The 19,711-nt window shown below is 30.1% G+C and overlaps 2 protein-coding genes across 4 annotated transcripts in view; one reads left to right on the top strand and one right to left on the bottom strand.

Annotated features, from left to right (window-relative positions):
- The window catches only part of LOC112600015 (sal-like protein 1), an 80,625-nt gene extending 67,498 nt beyond the window's left edge, over positions 1-13,127 (top strand). The window contains exons 4-8 of one of the 3 annotated variants that reach the window (XM_025347145.1): positions 3,407-3,543; positions 10,350-11,190; positions 11,759-11,904; positions 12,024-12,209; positions 12,667-13,127. In XM_025347145.1, coding sequence (XP_025202930.1) covers positions 3,407-3,543; positions 10,350-11,190; positions 11,759-11,904; positions 12,024-12,209; positions 12,667-13,020 — 1,664 coding nt within the window. In that variant the 3' untranslated portion in view covers positions 13,021-13,127. The remainder of the gene's footprint in view (positions 1-3,406; positions 3,544-10,349; positions 11,191-11,758; positions 11,905-12,023; positions 12,210-12,666) is intronic. The other 2 variants (XM_025347147.1, XM_025347146.1) reach the window with 2 other exon arrangements.
- A 6,116-nt stretch (positions 13,128-19,243) lies between these two features.
- LOC112600030 lies at positions 19,244-19,711 on the bottom strand. The gene has a single exon (XM_025347165.1). It carries the CDS (start codon positions 19,709-19,711, stop codon positions 19,244-19,246), a length of 468 nt encoding a protein of 155 aa, XP_025202950.1.

Here is a 19,711-nt window from a genome sequence, read left to right on the forward strand (position 1 = left end):
CTCGATCGTACACATTTTTTCTAAATTCAATTTAATTCGTGTAAAATAACTATTCTTTTCGTCCGGAGAATAAATTGCACGCACTTTTTGGCACCGTGTCAAGCACGCTCGGATGAAAAACGCGTCGCATACATCACGCCTGAATTCCTTATGTTATATTATCATCGCATTATTGTCTGGTAAAATGCATTGACATTTAAAACGTTGAAATGTTCATCGCGTCATTAAGTTTTATATTTAGATGCATTCTGTCACTTTGTTGACTAAATCAATAGAATCTCGAGCATTTCTTTTTTTGCCGACTACCGCCCGAAACAAGCTTTCAGAACCATGTGTGCATAATAATAATAATAATAATAAATAACAAATAATAAATAATGATGATCATAAAAATAATTTTAAATTTGAGCGCTCGGAATCTTCTCATTCATGAACCGAATATCATATTATAATATTTATAATATTAGCCGCGATATTCAATAATAACGCTATCAAAATAATAAGCATTATGTAATACGTATCCATTAGTTGACACCTTAATAATTAATATTATAATAATATTGCACATAATATTTTACTATCGAATATTTGTCTTCTCTTTGTTGGCAAATGGCGTACGATACAGGCACGTGTACCCGTGTGCGGAAGTGGAGGGGGCACAAAATTGTTATTATTATCATCATAATCATAACACATTTTTAATACAATCAAGTAGTTTAAAAAAGATAATTATAATAATATATTATTTCACCTAATCTAATTTCTAATTAAATGATTTAATTAGTATAATAACAGATGTGTTATGATTTGGTGTAAACATTAGGTACGCGTAGTATTAAAATTAGTAATCGTGGTAGTAGTATTCGACATGTATAAATAGAAATATTACCAGTTACTACTAACAATAATAAACTGTACAGCGAGTTGAAGTTTTTATTGTACACGGTGACGAGATGAGATGCCTACACTCTGTCCTGTGGGCCGATACATTTCAATTTTTTTTTTTTTTCGTAAACGCGAATGGTATTCCGAGATTTCATTGGAAACCCTTTTTTTTTTTTTTTTTTTTTTTGTTCTAATTGAATTTTATTTTTTTACTCGATTAATATCCATTTCACGGTGCACTCGATACACACGCCGCCGCATAATATTTTATCGATGATAATAACACGATGGAAATTATTCTCAACGCACCCAACTGATAAATCGTAGTATCGTTCCTTTGTTACGTTGGTTGTTCCATCGGACGTTCCTTGTATTTTATCGTTTTTGTGGAGAATAAATAAGTAATTATAAACGCCGTTGCCATTATTTATCGTGCTATTATCGTATATAAGCACCGACCACATGTGCGTCACATGTCTTTTTTTAAAACACCGTAATATAATGTTACTATTATTTTCATTATGCCTTTACACGCCGAATGATGTATTATCGGTATTTACATACACATATTTTTTTTTTTGTTTTTAATTAAAAACATAAATTATAATTATTTTGCTTGCCGACGCGTGAAAGAATTTTGTTTGCCCGCTATTATTTCGAAATCATTGCCGTCGGGTATAAATTAACACGGATTTATACACGTTTGAGACGTCTTAGTCAATAATAATGAATGGTAAAATTTAGAGAAGATAAAAAACAAACATTGTTGTGATTTTCGTTTATAACATCTTTAGAATTTTATGAGATTATTGTAAACACAATATTCAAATTTTCGCCGATAGTACTTCGTGTGGTTCAATAATATTATTTTTTTTTCATACTCTCGCAACCTTGTTGAGTATATCTGTTAATAAGTTTCAAACTTTTAAACCCGCCTTAAATGGTTTTACGGTAGTATTATAGTATTATAAATTTATTATTTTATTATAATATTGGCGATATCATCCGAGATCTCAAAATAAATAAACAACTCTAGAGTGATAATATCAATATACTTAATTAATCAATAAACGTTACGTTACGCCACTAAACATGTTCTGTTATACAATTTTATACCTATATTTAATTATTAAATCTCAAAATATGAAAATATGAGTCTGAGTTAGGCAGCACAGTTTTTTTCGAGGGCCTATGAATATGAATAATTATTATAAAATTTATTTTTTGCTTTTGTTCCAGCAATTATTATATTATTATGCGGTAAGAAATAATATAATGTTGCTGACTTTGACCGAATTAATGAATCCCATATATTATGTAGTTATTTACAATGTATTTAATTTTATTATAATACATCTTAAAAATATAAAACCGATCTCTTCATTAATTATAACACGAAAAAAATATTCTTTAAATATGTATTTGTATATTTATAATAATATGTATATTGTGTTTACTCATTCTGTTAATACAACGATCAAAAATATGATTCTCCGATTTTATTTCTATAAACTATTTCGTTCGCTTAAACACTTTTTTAAAATATATTGTAATATATTAAAATATTGCTATAAAAAAAGTATATCTGCGATGAGACGTGGAAAGTAGTGTAGGTTTAGTACATTGTTATTATAATTTATTCATTCAGTTTGCTCACCTTGGCATCTAAAAGCTAGTATAAAATTATTTTCAATAGTAGATCAATACGATAAATCATACTAATTAGCACTCAACAACCATTCTGCCAACGTGAATTCGGTTTACTCAAAACGGACAACATATCGTTGAAAACGGGTTTTTCTATGTATGTTCCGCCGTTTATTCGCAGTCAACTAAATACGTTTAGTAATTTATTGGGATATTTTCCGAAAATGACGTCTATAAGTACCATCTGTATACAATTTATTTGATTTAGTGGAATACATGAAAAATTTGAAACTTTTATTACCCCAAAAAGTGTTAACCGAAAGAAAAATAGAGTACACTTCATTGTAAAACCGCCCCTCGCTCTGCACGAAATCTAAAATAGTAAATAAAATATAAATAAACGAATGTCGTGACTTGTGAGATGTGAGTTATTTTTATACCAAAAACAAGATGAAACGAATATTTGAAACATTTGCTTGCACATAAACAGTATTTTAGAAAAATCACATTTCAGGAAAAAAAAATCTAAAACATTATATCATGTCTCGCAGTAACGCGAGATGTTGATGACATTATAACATGTAAGGTATTCCACCAAAAGATGCAAACTCTTTTTATCATCTGGCATAATAATAATAATAATAATTATTATTATTATTATTTATATTTTGATTTGTGTCTTCTTACCGCCTGTCACATGTGCAGGGTACTTATCAGGCGCACGCTCCGTCGTTGACGGGGCTTGTTGAACCGGGTGCTTAGATTTTATATTTTATTATTATTTTTAAAATTTGTGTGCCAGGGTGGTTACTTATTACCCCACGTGCGCGACAAAAATTATGCAAAATAATTATTTCCGATGTGTATGTTTTAGCAGCTAGAGGAAATACCACGTGCAACATCTGTTTCAAAACGTTCGCGTGCCACTCTGCTCTCGAGATCCACTACAGAAGCCATACCAAAGAGCGACCATTCAAATGTACCGTGTGCGACCGAGGATTCTCGACAAAGGTACGATCGACACTGAATCATAAATCATTAATCGATAATATAACACAGCATTCGTAAATATTGGAACCTAAACTGTTGGCCTTTGAATCACCGGACCGATGGCACTATTTATAATAGCCACCTGAATAGAGCCCACATTTTTAAAACATAAAAGTGTGCACAGTAAAATATGAAAAATATGAATTGACCTAAATTTTCCACAACATATAATTTGATTTTAAGTCATATATACTAGTGTTTTCCTTTATAGGTCTTAGACACAATTCCTAAATAATTTCTAATGATTAATTTGGTCCCGTATATTTGCTTGTACAACACTTCAGATTATATGTAATAATAATTATTTATTAGTAAGTGTATTCGACGTAAATATAAATGGCACATAATATTGCACTTAAAAAAATATCCATACCCCGTTGTTCACTGGTTCACCATTCCATCCAAAATCCTATTCCTATTCGTCAAAATCAACAGTTCGTCGCGGAAAAATTAAACGAAAAAATACTCTCGAACGATCGGTGCTAAATTGTATTGTGTTCTTTGTAAAATCGATTACGGCCTTAGGAGATGAGGTTGTTCACTGCTTGAAAAGTATTGTTCGAGTGCATACAATACTTGTAAAAAGATCGTTTTCCTGTTCGTGGTTAATACTATATATATATATTATATTCCAGTGAAGACTGGAACCATTTAATTTTTTCGTTCTAACAAACGATCATTTTTTTGTCAATTGACAGTTATTTGCATCTTCTCTTTCATAAAAAAAAACCTACGGTCTATCTCTTTTTCATACAGACAACTAAAATGACAGTACAATTGTTAGAATGAATAACGATACGTATTTTATTATACATAATATGAGATACTAAACAATACCATTTTAACTATACTTGATTATTATTTCATAGTTAAAATCAATATCTTTTCATATTCTAATGTAGGTATAGTCTTATAAGTGAGGAGGTTCCGATCATTTCAGTTACTTATAATTTATATCCTTTTTTATTTTAGCTATGTACGTGTTCAATAAAATATATCGGTGAAAATATATGAAAAATAAAATAGATAGATCCAATTGAATAGACTATTTAAGTTCAGTTATTTTTGTTTTTAAGAGTTTCGTTCTTAATAATAAAATTATGTAGTATTGTACATTCGTATCTATTGCTTTGTTATTTGAATGCATCGACCGCTTCTCATATTAATATTATTATCTTTTTAACAATAATTAACAACTAGGTATATATAAGTGTATAAATCATTGACCAACCAATTTTTAATTTTTTATGGTCGATTGGATTTTAATCAACCGTTTTGGCTCTACCTTATATAACACGATGATAGATAATAATATTAATATAATATTACGCTTGTTGGTCAGCATCTCGATACATCCAAGTGGTGGTGTAGTATACCTGTACGCTTCGCTTTTGTGACAGGTAACATCGTTGCGGATTCGAGAAAGCCACGTTCTCGCACTATATTTTCTCATTTTCCCCGCTGTCGTTTTGTTGGCAATTGAATAATAGATTAATTCCTCGATCCATCTCAACAAATAGTGAGAAAAAAACCTGTTGCTTTTACGGGCAAAGGAATAACGATATTAATCTAAATAGTAAATACGTACAAATATAATATAAAATAAAATAAAAAAAAAAAAATTCTACACTTTTACTTTACCTATACATACCCATAACTATGTATATCATCGTGGAATATAAATAATCGAGCGTTCCAACGTCAACGGCATTGTGTGTGTTGGTTAATTTATTTAACTAGGACGTTCATATTTTATGCATATTATGTGAATTTTATTTTGACATTTACGTTTTTCTAGGTCCATCCGAAAGCGAGTAGAATAATATTTTGAAACGTTTTTCATTTTTATCCCACGGTCTTGTGTTCGATTCCGGCGTGTTGTTAAAAAATAATGTTATTTGAAATAAATTAATATTTGACATTCGGATTCATACGTATACAACACAATCATTTAATATAAATTGTCATTAAACAGTCTCAATAACCAAACGCCCAACTTGAATCAGATATTTTGGCTGTCATTATTATATTATATATAATTATGTAACTATATAATATCAAGTACATAAGCTAATTTAAAATTTAAAATAAAAAATAAACATATTTATATTTGTTACACATTTTTTTCTTATAACAATACGTGCAGTTGCATATCACCGCTTTTCGAAATAGTCGCCAGATGTGATCCTTTATGGACATTTCAACATTATTTAAATTTCTCTTGGCGGTTTTCATCGCGATTTTTTTTTTTTTTTTATAATGCATTTCTATTTATATTGTATTTTTCGAATTGTTCTCTAACGTGCACAAATAATTTAAGTGTTCAATACAAAACCTTATTATTACTTGTTTAAAAATAAATACATCGACGAACCGGAAAAAAAAGACTTGCTACTCGTATTTGAAGACGAATAATATTCTCTTTAAATATTCAAATATCAAATGTATATGTAAAAACAGCAAAAACAATAGACCACTACTACCGGTTATCTAATCGGTACAAACGATTCCATTTATTTGACAACATGCACATAAATTTAAATTAAATGCGAATCATCATATTTCATTGTTTCAATGCTATTTTTAGTATCTTTTCTTTTACTCCTATATTATATAATTTCCTAATATAATTATAATTTAATTTTTTAAATAACTAATTACGTAATTCTTACTAATAAATGAATATTATGCTAGTTTGTTTTTACATAATATTGTTATGTAGAAATTAGAAAATTGATAAAAAAAATTACAGTTTTTAATCTAGTTTCGTAAAATTAGGTAATTCGTTTTAGGTAGCGCAATGTGAATTATTGTGAAACTATAGTACTAAAGCATAGTATTAATAATACGTAGCAATAATTGCAGCGTTTGTTCATAAATTTCATTATGTTTAATTTCAGTGACTTTAGAGTAGGAGTTCACCTGAAATTATATTATCTATAAATTATATTTTATACAAAAAATACAATTATTATTACTTCGTCAAGTAAATGAGTTGAATAAAATCATAAAAAATCATATCATTTCAAATAAACTTAAATAAATCTAAACAAATTTAATAACGTTTATTTGTATTGGTCATTACGAGTTCCAAGTATAATATTTTATAGGTATATGTAATAATAATAAATAATAATAATTTATAACATTATTAATTCTTACCCATAATCGTATCTGTCACATTTCATTAATTTAATTACCGTCATATTATATTCGTGTATAGTATTATCAAGTCAGAATATTTTATAATTAAAGTTTTGTATAAAAAAAAAAACAACGTTTACCTATAAATTATAATACATTTTATAAAATGTTATTACTCTCACGCGTTATTACACAACGAGCAATTATGATATTAAGCCATTTACAGCCTTACAGGGTATAATTTATCTTAGCATATACTTATTATATTACATTATAATATACAAGTATGTATGCACGATGACGCATTTAAGAAATAAGCGGCAATGTCCCACGACTCTCATTTTTTTTTTTTTTTTTTTTTTAAAGCGATGGCAATTTTATTTTACATTAAGTATTATTACTATTTTTACTTCATTAAAATTTATTATTGTTTTAGTTGTTTAACATAATATATAAAAATCTGACATTTTATAATTTAAGGTTTTTGATAGTGTTACATAATTACTACGAAACAATATCACTCGTTTTTTGATAACAACTCTTTAACTATTTAAAAACATTATTACGTAAATAATTGTGTTATCCGTATAGGTGGTACTACATCCAGTACATCTTTACCCATTGTAGGTATATATGGCCGTAGTTAATTTTATACGTTATTCGTATCATTAACCTACACTAAGATATCGTTGCGCGTGCGTCTCTTTTTAGACCGATCGTCAAATCCATAACAATATGTTGTATGACGATGGAAACGACAAAAATGACTTATAATTACGAACTGAGATCGCTGAGATCATCATCGTTGTCTGTCTACAGCACCGAATCGAAAACGTTTCCACACAAATCCGTCACATACATCCGTCATTTTTCAAATCACACATAATACGTCTTGTATAGCATATTACTATTTTCTGTTTCACGATTCATCGCGTTTTTTTTTTCCATTCGCAGAATAAAACGTACAGTAAAATTCAACGGCAGTGACGTGGATTAATTTCCACAGTCATTTATGTTTCTTAGTGCAATTTGTTTTTATTTTTTTTTTTTGTCTTTCTATTCTATACGGTTTCTCGTGTAAAATAATGTTGCTCTTTTTTATTACTAATTTTCTCTTTGTTTTTTCTTCACTTGGATACCTATATTTTTTTAATATGTTTCGCTGGGATGCTCATTTAGTAGTAATGTACTCTGCGAACTGCAGAGGTGTACCACTTCCATTTCACTGTGGTGTGTTTGTGTGTGTGTGTGTGTATGTGTACATGTGTATCTATATATTATAATGTTGTTTTCGAAATTATTTCCACTTGATATTGCTGACGGCAAAGTGACGGTTTTTAGTCAACTTATTACACATCATCATCATTATCATCATACACGGAAATGGAATTTTTTTTTAATTGAAAACAATAAAATGTGTGACGGTTTGTATGCGTGATTGGATTTTTTGGCCGGATTCACGCTGTTTACCTTTGACCGTATTATTTTTATGTACATATTTTTACGTATGTATGTTATTTTATGATATTATGTTTTCCATATTCATATCCCGCGACGAAAATCATTTTGTTACGATCTATGACCATGTGCTGTATTTGGTATGAAATTAATTTAAATCTTGACTTCCCTGCATTAAATCACAAATCTTATTTGAGAATAGTAGAAATTAATCAAATGAGTTTATCAATACTATTTTCATTTTACTATTTTCTGTGACATGTATTGTATATAGTAAAAAATAAACGTCCATTATTATAAATTATAATTCTCAATTAGCTAGTGATAATTTACAATTTTAATTATGTCTGATATATGTTACTCTATAATTATTGTCTTTCGAAAGCTAATAATTTTTACACTATATATAATTACACTATAATTTACCTATGTAAATATATTACATCGCGTAAAAGTATGTTGATTTTTGATCGTATGTGTAGGTTGTAGGTTAAGTTAATTATTGCCACAGTAATAATTCTGCAATGCAATTTTCGTTTAATTATATAAATTAAAATGATTGACCACAGAAGTGTCGAAGGAAAGATTCCACCACTTCGTTTATAAAACGACAATATTAAAAGAGGATGTCTTATAGCGTTTTTAAGGGGTCGAGTATAGGCAAATTTAAATAAAAATTTTATGAGCGTCTCATTGTAACATGGTATTTATTTAATTTTCTAAACTTGTATATTCCATTTTTAAGCGATCATAATTTCTTTTAAAATAATTATTTTTACATAAAACCTGTATGAGTAGAACCCACAAAATTGGGTTTTTTTTCATTATGTCTACAGATAAAATGTTTTATCTCAACGATATGAATAAATTACTCCAAGAATAAGTATAGCATATCTGCGTTAACTTGCATTTACTGTTAATGTACAAAAAAATTTCAACAAGGCGTCTTCAAAACATTTGTTCGTATATTATTCACAGTATTTATCTCGTGGCCATTTTTCGTGAATATTATACAGCTCGAGAGAGTTATAGCGGTGCGAATGCATTGGACTAATAATCGTATTACATATCTATTTGTAAACCGAAACCGCACGACGTCTGCGGTGCCCCTCGAAGTGTGTACGTACGAATAGAAATGTGTGCTCTACCGAAATTACATTCAAAACGACTTGTAGGCGTTCATAATTACGTAGACAAGAGTGGTAAAACTATATGTTACCGATGGAGCTGTCGAAAAGTCTTAAAGATTCCGCAACATTCTTGCGGCTCACTATTATTGTACACTTTTTGACATTTACGCCCGCGAAAAGGAAACTATGAGAAGTAATAATACACACGGACTAACGAAAAATTGGGTTTTGTATTTTTTAAGCGCAACATTAAAAAACTAATAATCAAATCAACTCGCCGCCTAAAAATACTACACAATCGTCACGTCACTGAACGTGTATTTCAAATAGCATATCCTACGAAACGTCAGGCGATTATAACCACCTGAGACGTCGTTTCGAAACTACAACAATACCTAGTCAATTTTTAATATTATTATTTGAGACGCCCCTCCTTCGACTTGAACTGCCAGTGGTTTTATATTAGATCGGTAAACGCACGCGGCTCGAAACTCGTTGAACACGAGCTTTTATGGCCGTGATATAGGGGAGATGTGTTTACGAGACGACTCTATTATTATTATTATTATTGCAAATATTCTTGTCGGATCGCGTGCAAGTGTTTGTTATGAAAATATCTTCCCTCCGTCGTGCGGTTTTATACGTTATTATTACTGATTGTATTTGAAGGTGTGAAAATTGATTTTTCCAAATGCGGTATGCGTCATCGCCCGGCGTGTAATAAACTCTCTCGCCCCTAAGGGCCCTAAGTGTATTATATTGTCACGTCATAAAGTATATGTGTGTGCAAAGGGACGTGTGACGAGATGACCGTTACCGCGTTTCATTTAAGTACACCTATAGCAGGTATATCAGGTATATTGATTTCGTTACTATTGAAACACGATTTGCTCCGTATATATTGTCCACCGGTTCACCGCCCCGTCCAACCCCCAATACCCCTTTTGCCCCCCCGCGACCCGACGAAATGATGAAATAGATACACCGACATTGTGGTAAAACAGACTTTCAGTATGTATTCTGCATGTGTTGCAGGGTAATATGAAACAGCACATGCTCACGCATAAGACTCGAGACATGTCGTCGACGGGCGCCGGCGGAGGCAGCTCGTCGAACAACATGTTCGACGGCAACAATTCGACTAGCTGCGGTCACGACGACACGGCCAGCAACGCGAGCTCCGAGAGCCGGGACGCGGCCCAGCATCATCTCCATCACCAGCAGCACCACCAGCACCACCAGCACCAGATGCACCACCACCAACAGCAGATCATGCTGTTGAGCGTAGCAGCGCAAAACGCCGCAGCGGCCGCCGCCGCCGCCGTGGCCGCGGTCACGGGATCGTCGGCTTCGTCCGGAACGGCGTCCGGCGGAGGAGGAACAGCAGTCGCGGGAACCGGAGGAACCGGGCCTCGGACTGCCCTGCCGCCTCCGCCGCCGCCTCCACCGCCACCGCCACCGCCACAGCAGCAGCATGTCGTGTTGCAACAGCCCGCCAACGGTCTGATGGCCGCGGCTTCCAGTGCCACGACCACGGCGTCGGCCAACGCGTCCACGTGCACCGGCCCGTCGTTGACCAGTACCGTCCAGTCCGTGGCCGACTTGTCCCCGCCACCGGTGCAACAACGCGCCGCATCCGCTCAGACGCCGCCGTCGTCGTCGCAACCGCCGTCGACCAATCCCTCGATCCAGCCGGTGGTCACGCTGTCCGTGCCCGCCGTCGGCCAGCAGCAGCAACAGTACAGCGCCTCGGGCTCCGGTTCCAGAAAACCGCCAGCCGCTACCGAGGGGGGTCTGTCGTCTTCCTCGTCGTCGTCGCCGAAACGCTCGTTGGCCGATCCCGACGCTGGCCTGCCGTCGGCCAAGAGACAACCAAGTAAGTCAGAGTAGTAGCAGTTACGTAAAATAATAATAATATCATCGCCGTTATCAGAAATTCGATTGACGACTCCCGTCCGTCACGAGCAAACTTTAAAAATTATAGTTCTATGTTCGTGTTACCCGCAGAGATTAAGATTCCGCCCGACTGAGTGGCAAAATAGGCGATTGCCACGAACGACGAAATCGTTCTGCCCAAAACTCGAAATTTTTATTGACTTTGAAAATCAATATAATCGTTAAATCGTATTTGTCTCGACTATATTGCATAGCGTTTTCTTTATTGTTTTATAACTCATTACACTATTGCTGTTGCGTCGCAAAATTGTATTATTTTATACTGAACATTTCACGTCAAAATACAAAGAAATATCATCTATAATATTATAAGTTATAAATCTTATACTAGTTATACTCGTTCTAATATCGCTGTCGTTTTGCAACCTTTGATATTTAGGACTTTTTTACTTCATTTAAGTCTAATGCCGACTGTGTATTTATAACGGATACTAAAATATTACCTGTACAATGAAATAACTAAAGTTATTTTGTTTGTTCCTTTGAAGGTTCGCCTAAACACTTGTGTCACGTGTGTAATAAGAACTTCTCATCGTCCTCCGCACTACAAATTCACATGAGGACCCACACGGGCGACAAGCCATTTCGTTGCACGGTGTGCTTGAAAGCGTTCACGACAAAAGGAAATCTCAAAGTAAGCTAATTCGACGGCTATTTACCTTAGTATCTCAGAGGAGATTTATTTTACATATTAAAAATGTGTATGTGTGCGTATGTGTTATTAATATCTCTGCTTATTTAATTAATGTATAGGTGCACATGGGAACGCACATGTGGACAAATGGAACGTCCAGGAGAGGACGGAGAATGTCACTAGAGCTTCCGCCGTTACAAATCGCTAACAATGTCAAAGAAACAGACTTCCTCCAGCGGAGACCAGAAATCTATTATCATCCGTTTCTACCCAGTCCGTTTTTAAATGGAATCCATCAACAAAAGGTGATTGCACGTTCCATTTATGGTATTTTTTTTTTTATTATTTATCATTTTTCAATAGTATTTAGTGATATAAATATTTTAACGTTATTATGAATAATATTAATATCAAAAACAAAACCTACGTTATTGGATATATTTTTGTTTTTGAAATGATGCGTATTGAAAATAAACGCTACCTGTTAAATATTTGGGTCGTGATACGTACATTTTTATTACAAATAACAACTGCGATTTGTGCTATTTATTTTATCACTGATTTTTGTTGTGTTTTGATTACCGTTTATTGTCGATGCGTTTTGTCTAACTATCGTTTTTGTTTCATTCCGATCCGTGAATATTAATAGAATTTAAACAATATTATTAATGTAGTAGTAACAATTCAATATAAAATAATTATTATTTTATCAGGCATACCGTCGATCCTTATTAAATCGTTGACCATGTTTTCGTTCTTCAGATCAACGAGATATCCGTAATCCAGAACGTTAACAGCAACGTCAACAATCGCATTCTGAGTGGATTCGGCAACTTCGGCAGTGGTAGTACGTTCCCGGGCGACATGATGAAACAGGAGTCGAGCATTGCCGCCGACAAGCAGAACAACGTCATGTCGTCGTCTTCGTCGCCACCATCCCATCACATGAGGACACCACCGCTTTGGGATCTACACTACGATCGGCAAACGGCCGTCAACTTAAAGTCTGCCGACGACCATCAGCTCAACAACTGCGCACCCCCATCGCCACAATCGTCTCCAATAGCGCACACAAATCACATTTCTCAGAACCGCACTGAAGGTCTTGCCACATAACATTTACTCGACTATTTGCGTTTTAACCGATGATAAAACTCAAATCGCATTATACATTTATTTTTTTTTTTTTTATTATTTACTACCTATTATTATTAATATTATCATTATTATTTTTACTATTATTATTACTTTTATGTTATTATTTTACTAGTAGCGTATCATACTACAATTTTATTTTTTTCAATGACTTGACGTCAACGCGTCATGATAATGTTATAAGACATTCTTGAGCGGCACTCAAGAAAACGATTGCAAAACTGCCGTGTGTTGATTTATAACGATAAGTGTTCTAGACAGGAATGAAACAAAAGTATTGAAAATATGTTGTCAAAAAGGGTTTTCTTACATGTTAAAAACGCTTGGAATGGTGTATACAAAATATTTTCCTTTTTAATTTTTTGAGTTTTTTTTTTCGTTGTTTTAGAATTGGTTTAAAAAATATTTTGTAAACACTATATTTCTTTTGAAAAACATAAAAACAAAAAAACCTTTCTGACAATATTTAAAAAATACTTTTGTTTTATTACTATTAGAACCATTTCCAATACTTAACCGACTGTGTCAAGGTTTTGATCGATACATTTTTGTTCTAACCACGACGAAATAATGAAATCTTATTCAAATATTTACTCGACGTCCCTATTTTGTACATAATATAAGGTATTTTATTCAATTTTCATTATCAATTAAATTTTCACCATCGTATGCCATTCAATACTTCATAAGGTATATGCGTGACTTTAATCATTCTTATAATAATATGAATTACAGCGAAGTCGACCATGACACTGGTCAATTATTAATTTTATCAAACGGGTTTTTAAAACTTGTGAATAAGTTGTACTTGCTATTTTGACATTAACTAATGAATCATTATTATTAGATACAATAACACAAAGTTTCATCTATTTATATTATAATATGTACCTATATGTATTTATCTACCATTATCCATTAATTTTTTATTATGACGATCAAATCATTGAAATGTCTTTTATTGTTTTATGTTAAGATCATCGTTTATTATTCGTACGTGTTAGCATCATTGTTTATTATTAGTATATCCTATGTATTGTTTAGGACTGTTAGTGATCTTAGTTATCATTTTTGTGCTTTCCTTTTAAAAGAATCATTTGTCCCTATTATTTTTTATTTTATTTTTTGGTAGTTAGTGTCTATAACTATTCACTCGTGTTTATTTGGATAAAAATTTATTAAAATATACCTTTTATTACTACCAATAATAACATTTTTTTGACATCATAATGTAATACTATTGTAATAATGTTTTTAAACTTAAATCTACATAAGTATGATGTTTTTTTTTTAAACCTTTACTGAATATAAGTGATTGACCTATTAATAAAATATATAGTGTAGATTAGATAATTATAGTGACAAACGATAATACTATGTTAATTTTAATTAATTTATTAATATTAATAATATTATTAGCATTGTGTGTTTTACTACCTATTAATATTATTTATGTTTTAAAAAAGTATTATTGTATGAAAAATGTATCATGCATATCTCTGGGTATATAAAATACCAAATCATGGTGCAGTTTTTTTTTTTTTTGCTAGATTTTAAGTATTACTATTTTAATTTTGACAATGATTGCCAATTGGTTCATTTGTTTGACTGGCATCAAATCGATTGTAAAGCTGTTAAAATAAAATGCTTTTAAATTTAATACTTGAGTTAAGTTATATACATCCTGTAAATTATTTTATGATTCACAGTAACCTTGTGTAAAAAACAAAACAAACAGACATGTTAATTTACACTAATTACATGCTCGTAATATGTCATTACGATATGAAACTTAATAACTATAAATTTTTTTTTTTTTTAATTCTTCGGTAAATTATAGAATAAATAATTGATAAAATTTAATTTTGAATTAATGAAAATAAAATGTGTACAAACTTAAATTAAAAAATTAAAAAAAAAAAAAAAAAAAAGGTAGATAATCGTATTTTAGCGCAATTATTTAAGTATGATAATATTGGTAAATGGATTGAAAATACTGACATAGTATGACTTGCCTATACGTTCAAATTTGTACGACTGTACTGATAAGAGTATGCTATTATTGCCCATCGTTTGTGTACATATTACGAGTGTTTGTATGCTCTATATTTATACACACATTTATTACATATTATTAATACATTGATGAATGTTCCTAAATTTACTAGTCCCAAAATAAAATTGTAATTTTTATGACTTGTATAAAATAACCGTGATTTATTATATTATATTATATATATATATATATAAATGAATATATATATATTAAAAAAAAAAATGAATGTATTATTGAACGTAAATGTGTGTATACATATATCTATATATTGTAATTGTATATGCAAAATATGCATAATATATATATATAAATATATAAATATAAATTATATACGTATAATAATATACATGATAATATTAGGAATTATGGTATAGAATTATTTTTAAAAATGTCCACAATCACTAGCAATGAAAATAATTACGGCACTAGGAAAATTGAACTTTACTTATCAATCATTGTCTTGATAATTTCTACTTAGCAATTGAATTACTGTTTTCAGTCATATTATAAACATTATTATTATAACCTTTTATTGTACAATTTTTGTGTGAGATTTTAAACGTATTCCATTTATTTCGAGATTTTTTTTTTTTTAACTTGATAATATTTAAACATGGATTTAATATAGTATTCACTTATATAATATTATACAACTAAAATTAAAAAAAAAAAAAAATTATTACATGCAAATCTATACACTTTTATTATCATTTTTATTTATTGTAAATATCTATTTTTAACGTATAAAAGCATTTAATTGTTATGATTTATGACGATTTCCTTTAAAATTAAACCCTGCATTGTACATAATTTATTAAAATATTTATAAATTATATACGTGAAACTTTAATTATTTATTTGAGTTTCATTGTGATAATTCAGATCACACTCCTAAAAGTGGCAAGGGTGTGTGAATAATATTATATTATAATTATTAATTTTTTTTTTTTTTTTTAGTTAACTAGATACTTAATTTTTATGTTTGTGATCTACAGTTTAATAATTGTATATCATTATAATATTGTAAATAGAATATAATATTACGTAATAATGGTTTAAAAATTATTTGATTCATTCATACATACATAATATAATAATATGTAAATTATATTTTCAATTATTTGCATATTATAATATGTACCCAACTTGATTTGATATTAGTTAATCATATGTATGTACATTATACCATAATATAATATAGTAAACAAAATACAAGTTTACTAGAAATTTTTAGTACGTAAGATTTTATTGTTTCGATATGTAAACATTTCCTTGACATAATTATATTTGTGCAAAAATAAAGACAATTATCATGTAATTTTTGATTTTTGTTTTTATTATCTCTTATCTTGCTTATGGTGTTATACTATAATGGCATATTTGAGATGGATTTTGAGGGGCAGGAATTAAACTCTAGCATTTCTAGCTAAAGTTTAAACATTAAAAACAATTAGCGACGGGAAAAATATTTAAATAATAATACCTATCTTATCTTTAACTAATTTAATATATATTTATATTTATCTATCTAATTCTCGCACAAAAAATGGAAAACCAAATAAACCCATTCGCTATAAAAACTATACTTAAAAAAGATTAATCTGGTTGTTGTATCAACTTGTAAGAATTTTTTTATTTAATTTCATTAAAAAAAAAAATACATTTTTTTTATAAGATTGAACTTGTTTGGTTTTTGCAGTAAGCTTTTCAATTATTATAATTTTACCAAATTGTTATTAAACTTTAAAATTATATTGTGATTTTGAACTATGACAAAAAGTAAATATTGTTAACCTTAAATTAAAATTATTATTGTTTGTATTTTATTTTTAAATTCAACCAATAAGGTATTCAAATTTTACTATAATGTAAAATACTTAAGCGTGAAGTATTCAATACTGTGAATTAAAAATGTTAATTTCAACTAAATTGATTAAAATTGCTATTGCAGGTGATTTTAAAAAATACCTACAATTTTTATCAAATTTTAAATTTTAAGTTTTTGTGAATTGCTGGGAAGTGATTGGATTATGAATATGCTTTGAGACACACAAAATTTGCATAATAGGATATGATAGAACTATAGAAGAAACGAAAATTGCAGTATGTCTCTGAATTTTTTATATAGGATAGTTTAAAAGTTTCTGAAAAATATTTAAGAAACTTAAAGAAAAAAAGAATAATCTATTAAAACATAGAATTGGAATTGTAGACCAACATAGCTTTTTGAGATATTTATTTTATGTAAAAATACGGAATAAGCCAAAAAAAACAATAAAATAATTATGAAAAATTAATGATTAACATACAAACAAGGTAATATATATATATATATAAGCAAATTGAAGTTAAAAAGAGGGGGTACCCTCTATTAAAAACAATCGATCTAAATTCATGAGATCTAACACCTGTTATCTGTTATTTTTGATCGTTGATTTTGTTATTTGTTTATGCGGCTTATATTTTTCTTTTGGATAATTGTTTTATTTACTTTAGGTTGTGGAATATTTTTGAAAAAAAGTTTCAACTAATTTATCCATTTTTATTCTTTTGATAATTTTTATTATCTACGATTTTTTGAAATATAATATACTGAATTTTGAAATAGAAATTAATTTGTAGAATTTTTTTTTTATTAATTAGATTAGATTATTTTAAAGTTATACAATACCTAGGTATTTGATTGTTATATTCTTACAATTTTAATATTTTTATTGAAGTTTTTTGTTATAATAGGTACCTACTTATATATTGTACATTTGTATTTGTACTTGAAAAAGTATTATCCGAATAAAAATTAAAAAAGTATGATAATTATTACTACTATGATAGTAACTATTCTAAAAACTACTAATACCATAATTATTATATCTACATAATAGTATTATTATTAATTATTATATATTATTAACACCATAAATACTACCTTCTCTAATACCCAGTGGCGAATTACCCACTAGACTCGTGAAGCTTGAGCCTAAGGTGGCAACTTTTAGGGGGTGGCAAATGTTTTATGTTATATTATTTTTACTCTCAAAAAAAAAAAAAAAATATATAAATGATTTTTCCCGATTAAAAGCTCGAAAAGAATTACATTAAATTATTCATACTTTTATGTAATCATTTTATAGATTGTAACTTGTAAGATTATATGTAATACAATATTTGTAAATTAATAATTATTTAATCAAAATACCTTTGAACCATTTCTCAGTCCCGGGACGGCTATATCCGATTACCTATCACTCTCCAATGTTGGTCTATTCAAATTACGATCCTTGGATAGTATTAAAAAAAAAGGCGGTAAACACTGAGCGTGCTTCAGGGCTCCGAGAAGGTTAATTCGCCACTGATAATACCTAAATATCAATATTACGTATTGTTAAATATTAATTGCCACAAATATCGAGAGCATTTCCTTGCCGTTCCACTTCACTCGACTGAATCTTAATTCATAAACGCTTATTAATAATAAATACTCTTAAATCAATGACATTAATAAGTTATCGTGGGATATATACTGCTTCAGATTACAGTTAATAAAATATTAATTCATAAAATCATTAAATTCATAAAATATAATAGGTTCCTGGTGCCTATAAAAAGAACGCATAAACAAAAACAATGTTTTAAAACAAATGATGACTATAATATTATGATAATAATAATTAAATGTTTGTAACTAAACATTGTCGTGCTCTTAATCGACATTTTGTAAATAAAAAAAAATATTGTTAAGCGAAATATTCGATTTATAAAGCATAAAATATTGTTAAGCAATTATTTTGACACATAATACAAAGAAAATTCGTATACGTATTGAAATAGTTTAATATAGTAAATCTATGCTCTTTGAATAATTAATTAGATATTAGATTGAGTATGTGTATAGTTTTCCGGCGTGATTTGTAGATGATAGGTACAAAAATATCAGACGATCGTGCAAAAACTGCAGTGTGCACTTCGTAAAAGTTATCTACTTTGGGAGTGTTGTTCGAATCTAGTTTATGGTTGCTGCTGGAGTTGTCTGTGCAATATCGAGAGCAGGTCGTCAAATCTGCCGTGGTTGAACGAATGTATTTGGGTTGAGCTGTTACTACTACTACTACTACTACTACTACTACTACACTATGTTCTATGGTTTTTCCCTTCAATGCTGGTAACGTTTACTTTTATTAAAAAACAAACGTTTCGTGTGAGGTAATATAAAACCGATGTATTTTTGCACAAGCAAACTTCGTCGTCGGCACGAAACTCGCTCATCGTTTCGCAATTAGTACTCAAAAATGAACCGATGAAATCAGTTATTCGTTTAAACAGCTTTGAAACGACCTCGTCGATGTAGGTCGTAATGTTGACGTCTTCTTGGTGACGTTTTTGATGAATTTTTACTTTAATCGTTTGGTCAAATCTCGTCGCGTTTGCCTTACTTTCGGGACGAAATGGCATCGCTCTCAATGAATTGTCATTGTCCGTTGTATCATTATCGAAATTTATAACGTAATTAAAATCTTTTTTCTTGTTCTCGACTATTTTCGCCGCCAGACTGAACATGACCAACGTTGTCAATACGACCCAAAATAGACTCGAAAACAT

Source organism: Melanaphis sacchari, unplaced genomic scaffold (assembly GCF_002803265.2).
Source record: "Melanaphis sacchari strain LSU unplaced genomic scaffold, SCAv2.0 Contig59_pilon_pilon, whole genome shotgun sequence".
Lineage (NCBI taxonomy): Eukaryota > Metazoa > Arthropoda > Insecta > Hemiptera > Aphididae > Melanaphis > Melanaphis sacchari.